Source organism: Trifolium pratense, linkage group LG7 (assembly GCF_020283565.1).
Source record: "Trifolium pratense cultivar HEN17-A07 linkage group LG7, ARS_RC_1.1, whole genome shotgun sequence".
Classification (NCBI taxonomy): Eukaryota; Viridiplantae; Streptophyta; class Magnoliopsida; order Fabales; family Fabaceae; genus Trifolium; species Trifolium pratense.
This window is the reverse complement of record NC_060065.1, coordinates 18,291,262-18,297,439: the sequence shown is the minus strand read 5'-3', so window position 1 is coordinate 18,297,439 and position 6,178 is coordinate 18,291,262. Positions and strand designations below refer to the sequence as shown.

The 6,178-nt window shown below is 33.4% G+C and overlaps 1 protein-coding gene across 1 annotated transcript; it reads right to left on the bottom strand.

Moving 5' to 3' along the window:
• Nucleotides 1-412: 412 nt before the first annotated feature.
• On the bottom strand, nucleotides 413-5,055 carry LOC123894605 (nuclear matrix constituent protein 1-like). The gene is made up of 4 exons (XM_045944652.1): nucleotides 2,592-5,055; nucleotides 1,469-1,957; nucleotides 975-1,147; nucleotides 413-885 (listed from the first exon to the last, which is right to left on the bottom strand). The coding sequence occupies exons 1-4, from the start codon at nucleotides 5,002-5,004 to the stop codon at nucleotides 742-744; spliced, it is 3,219 nt and encodes a 1,072-aa protein (XP_045800608.1). The 5' UTR covers nucleotides 5,005-5,055; the 3' UTR covers nucleotides 413-741.
• Between the last annotated feature and the right edge of the window lie 1,123 nt (nucleotides 5,056-6,178).

Sequence of the window (6,178 nt, the reverse complement as noted above, 5' to 3'; positions counted from 1 at the left end):
ATGCTTTTAACATCTCTAACTACATTATTTAAATTACCTCTAATGTTTCCATCGGCCACCCTGCTCTCTTAACAACACCGTCTGGAAATTTTAGCCTCCATTAGTCATTACATAACGCACAATAGAGACGTTCATATATACGTTGACCACCATGGTGAATGGGACCCCTCAATGTAAACTTAGGTCCTGAAGCTCCAATGTCTATTAATTTACAAGCATATATTCGTTCTCTAAAAATATTACATTTTCTACTAAATGCACCCTGTCATTGAAGTCACCAGCAAGTAGCCAAGGAACCTGAATACTACCTGCTAGTATTTTCAATTAATTCCACAATACATTTATTTTAACTTAAATAGGACTTGCATAGATAGGGTTAAGGATCCTCCTTTATTTCAAAAAAAATAGACAGTTTTGTTATAAAGATCTACTACATTTTAAAAAATGGTGATATAATTAATTAAGCTTTTATACATTCAAAAACTTCAATAACATATGGCATGTACTCCAAATAACTAAACATTTCTACATAATAACTAATTTAAACCTCTAAAAAATAAAGACATAAAAACATGAGAAAGAAAAGGTACACAAGAAATAAAGATAACCCTGTTAATCATATCTCATGAGTTTTCATTCATTCCTAATAATTAGACTTTATACATAGAGTAAGATACAGAGAGTCATGTTAGCAAGCTTCCATTACCACATTTCTTTACATAGGTTGTTATGGTACAAAATCTAAATACCTTTACTTGATTTTAGCTCAAGAATGCGATATTTAATATCCTTATCAAGCAGCATATCCTCAGATTGTAGGTCGCAATCCAAAATGCATTGTAGAACAGTTCCCAGACTAGCAATTTCTTGATCTTTGGCCTTATCCTGAGTTCAATAAAGTTCATAGTAATTTATTTATAACTATCGTGCAATGTTTGATAAAAATAGAACTTCAATAAATAAAACAGAAGTACCTTGATTTCTATAGCGCTGATTTTCTCACAACTGTTGTCACAAATTAGTTTGGCACTCTGGACGTGTTCTCGCAACATAACAACTAATTGATTCTTGTCAGCCAAGCTATATGCACAACTGAATCTAACAGCTGCAACAAATTGCTTCCTCATGATAAGATTTTTAACAAAATCTGCAAGGTACAAGATATTTTACTTCATCAAAACTTACTAGAACAGACATAAAATAAGTTCTAATTTTAGATCTGTTGGGGACACAAAATGAAGCCAATTTAGAGACTTCACAGTTCATACACCAATCTTAATATTTACTTTTTCTATGTCATTTTCATCATAATTTAAGAGTTCCTATCTCAGAGTTCTGCACTAAGAACACTAGCAACCACATCATCCTGACTGCAGATAGGAATGGTAGGGAAAGTAACAATAGATATGAACACATTTGATTTGATAATCATATGAGAAAATATGTAAGCATACATTAATTAACATACCAGAAACTTTATTTGTAAAACCAAGGGTCTCAAACAGCTCAATAGCTATCTTGTCTTGAGAAACAAATGCAAAAAGCTCCAAGACTTCATCTTCATTGAAAGAATCAAGCAATCCATAAATCGACAAAAGCAGTAGAAAACCCAGAACAACCAAAGAATTTTCAGTATTTTCTTTCATGTAAGCTTTCAAATCAAGTGCTAGCTTCAATGCTTCTTCTCTTACACAAGGTTCAATATTTGGTGAGATTCTCATCAGTTGTTCTAGCAGAAAGATGTGGCAATCATCAATAATCACAACATTGTCTCCCATCTTACACAGTGGAATAACGGGGTTCTGTATCATATCCAAAACAGCTCTTGGAGGATCTGGTGAGTCTAGCATATTAACTAAACTACCATTGTAATGCGACTCAACTCCATCAATTTTCTTACTTGTATCCAACTGCAAACTTGTTCCGCCAATTATACGACTTAATTGATCAGATGCAACTGCATATTTAGACAGCAGATATTTAAGGTTCCTCATACTTATAAAAGCATCTGTAAATAATAATGACAGTGACAATAAGATTTTAAAAGAAACCATATACTACGCTAGAATGTAAGACATCTGCTAGATTGAAATATATGGGTGACAGAGGAAAGAATTATACTAACAGTTACAATCAATGTCAACATAGTACCTTAACTGAATAACTGGAGACTGTTAAATTTCATTGATTAATAAACAAGGCTAGAAGTAGTTGCCCAAATCGGAATATTAAGCTACACTTTTTGCAATATACTTGAAAATTTTAAACTACATTAATATACTAATTTATCATTAGAAGTATCATAATATTGTATTAAAACCTTAGCTATGGATAAAAAAACCCAAGAGTTATTTGTGCTTAAGAGATTCATAAAATATTCAAGGGTAAAAAATATAATCCAAACTAGTTTACAGTGTGTGGATGTGATACGAAAACAGGAGAATATTTAAACTTGACTAAGACATTAAATAGTAACATGATTAAAAATGTTTTTGAAGAATTATGTAGATCAGGTTCTAAAAATTATCATCATTAAGAGGAACAGTAGTAATGAAATTCTTTCAATAAACTAGATGAATAAGAACATTTACCCGATTCTTTTTCCTCGTTAATATATTTTTTCCTTGACTCAGGCTCCCTCAGTTGTCCTTCCAACTGCTTCTCTTTTAATTTAAAATCCTCAACTTGGCTTTCAAAAAGCTTCTTTTTTGATTCGAGCTCCTTAACTTGACATTCGACTTCCAGCTCCTTTGATTCAAGCTCCTTAACTTTCACTTTAAATTTCTCCTCTTTTGCCTGAAACTCCTTTATCTGTCCTTCAAACTGCTTTCCTTTTGATTCGAGCTCCATTGCTTGACTGTTGAAATGCTTCTTTTCTGATTCTAGCTCCTTCACCCGGCCTTCAAATTCATTCTCTTTTGATTCTAACTCCTTCACCCGACCATCAAATTGCTTCTCTTTAGACTCCAGTTCCATAACTTCTCCTTTCAATTGCCTCTCTTTTGACTTGAGCTCCTCCACTTGGCTTTCAAAATGCTTCTTTTTAGATTCTAGCTCCTTCACCTGGCCTTTGAATTCTCTCGCTTGGGATGCATGCTCCTTCACTCGGAATTCATGTTGCTCCTCTTTTGAATCAAGCCCCTTCATATGGCTTTCAAAATACTTCTGTTTAGATTCCAGCTCCTTCACTTGGCCTTCAAAGTCTCTCGCTTTTGATTCATGCTCCTTCACTCGGCCTTCATGTTGCTTCTCTTTTGACTCAAGCTCTTTCATTCGGCTTTCAAAATGCTTTTGTTTCAGTACCTGCTCCTTCATTTGGTCTTCAAATTGACTCTCTTTTGATTCAAACTCTTTCATTTGGCCTACAAGTTGGTTCTCTTTTGACTCTAACTCCTTCACTTGGCTTTCAAACAACTTCTGTTTTGATTCTAGCTCCTTCGCTTGTTCATCAAGTCGCTTCTTTTTGGATTCAAGTTCTTTAATTTGTCCTTGCAATGGCCTCAATTTTGATTGGAACTCCACCCTCTTGCTTTCTAAATGTTTTGTTTGAGATTCCAGCTCCTTCAGTTGGCCTTCAAATTTTCTCTCTTTTGACTCAAGCTCCTTCATTCGGATTTCAAATTGCTTCTTTGTCAATTCCACCTCCTTCATTTGGCATTCAAATTTGCTCTCTTTTGATTCAAGCTCCTTCATTTGGCCGACAAGTTGGTTATCTTTTGATTCTACCTCCTTGAGTTGGCTCTCAAAATGATACTTTTTAGATTCCAGCTCCTTCAATTGGCCTTCATATTCTCTTTCTTTTGATTCAAGCACTTTCATTCGGCCTTCATGTTGCTTCTCTTTTGACTCAAGCTCCTTCATTCGGCTTTCAAAATTCTTCTTTCTAGATTCCAGCTCCTCCACTTGGGTTTTAAATTCCCTCACACTGGATTCATGTTCTTCCAATCGGCCTACAAGTCGCTTCTCTTTCGACTCAAGTTCCTTCATTTGGCTTTCAAAAAGTTTCTGTTTCAATACCAGCTCGTTTGCCTGGCCTTCAAATTCTTTCTCTTTTGATTCAATCTCCTTCATTCGGCCAACAAGTTGACTCTCTTTTGACTCAATTTCCATTTCCCGTCTTTCAACTTGCTTCTCTTTTGATTCAAGCTCCTTCTTACGACCTTCAAGTGCCTCCTTCTTTGATTCAAACACCTCAATTTGTTCTTCAAGCTTCTCCTCCTTTGATTCTAACTCCTTTAATCGTCCTTCATAGTACTTCTCCTTTGACACAAGCTCCGCCACTTGTTTTTCACATTGCTTCTGTTTCAATTCCTTAATCCGACCTTCAAATTGTTTCTTCAATGACTCAAATGCCTTCTTTTGAGCACCAACATTCTTCCTTTCAGGGTCTAATTTTTCTGCTTGTTCGCCAATTAATTTGTTCATTGCATCAAGGTCTTTCTCTCTGGCCTTAAGCTCGAAAGTAAATTCAGCAATTTTTTGGGAAAGAGCCTTGACTTCCTCTTCCTTCCTTCCGCGGTCCTTATCAATGACTTGACAGAGTTCTATTTCTTTTGAAATGTTAACCTTGACTTGAATAAGTTCTATCTCTTTAGCCTTGAACTCTTGCTTGCGCTCTTCAATCAATTCCTCCATCAAATAGAGTTGCCCTTCCTTCACTACAAAATCCTTCACACAATTATCAGTTGATTTGCCCGGCCTTTTATTTAAATCCGACAAAGGAATATCATCTTCATTTTTTTTGTGATCATCGTACGGTGACACCTTCGATTTCTTAACAGAACTATGCAAGTAATTGTTGTTATCTAACAGCCTTTTAGCTGAAACTGTAGTATTCTTCATACCAGAAGCCTCATGTTTACTACTACATGCTCCCAAACACGAAATCCGGGAAAACTTTGGTAACAAAGGAACATCATCCTCATCTTCACATGAAACTGGAAACTTAAAATTCCCATCATCACCAGAAAAATTTGGCTTATCAAAACCCTCAAAATCCATCATTCAACTGTGGAAACTGGAAACCCTCAGAAATTACAAACACAGTATAAAATCCTGGTAATAAAAAAACGAAAAAATATAAATAAAAATAAAAAATAAACAAGCTTTAATTGAATATTTTGGTCCATGTGAACTTAACTAAATTGATAGAGACATCACATTATATATACAAGAGTCGAGATTCAAATTTCAAACACTCCACTTATTCACCTAACTTTGGTGAAATTTCTAGCCACCAGACTATTTGACAAAAAAAATAAAATGAAAATTTCTAGGTCAAAATGAATCATGAAGTAATAATACACTAAACTAGCAGAAGAAAAGCTTAAACAATGCATGAAGTTGATTTTTTGTTGAGAAAAGCATGAAAAAAATGTGAAAAAATAAACATAATGAAGTTGAGATGCTTACAATACTTTTCTTCTTGGTACTGTAATGGTTGAGGTAAAGCCAGAAAGAAAAAATGGAAGATGAAGAGAGAAAGAGAAAAGAGATTTGTAGATTTGATTTGAATTTGGAGAGTGAAGAGTGAAAATAAAGAGAAAAATGAAGGAAAGAAGAGAGGGAAAAAATGAATATTGTGAGTTGGTTTGTTACTACAGTTGGTAGGGGTCAGGTCACAGTTGTGACTGTGTGAGGGTTTGGGGGTCCACAAAACAGACATGAAAATGGCAAATATATGAGTACCTAGACCATTAAATTATAATTCAACTTTTTTTTTTCTTTCTTTCTAATATTTTAATCAGAAAAAATTTAAAGCAACTAAAATTAGTAAAAAAAAATTGAAAATTAAAAATTATTTATTAAAAAGTTATACATTTAATATAAAATGCACAACCAAATTTACTATTTTAAACTTTTTAACATGTGTAAATTTCCACATGATAAAAATAATTATGTACCATAAGCAAAAATTAAGTGTAGTAACATAGTGGAGTTAGCATAGTATCTATTTTCTATTATTTTTATTTCTTTTATTATTAGGATTTTTAAATATTTTGGAGTGTATAAAAGAAAATTGAATTCATTTAATGGCATTTTTGGCATTTTTTTAAATGATATAGTAATAAAGAAAATAAAAGAATAAATATGATCTCAACTCAACATAGTGAACTTTGGTTGTAAAAACAACTTATTTGTTTATCCTAATAAACATTTATAGATAAATTATTTTATT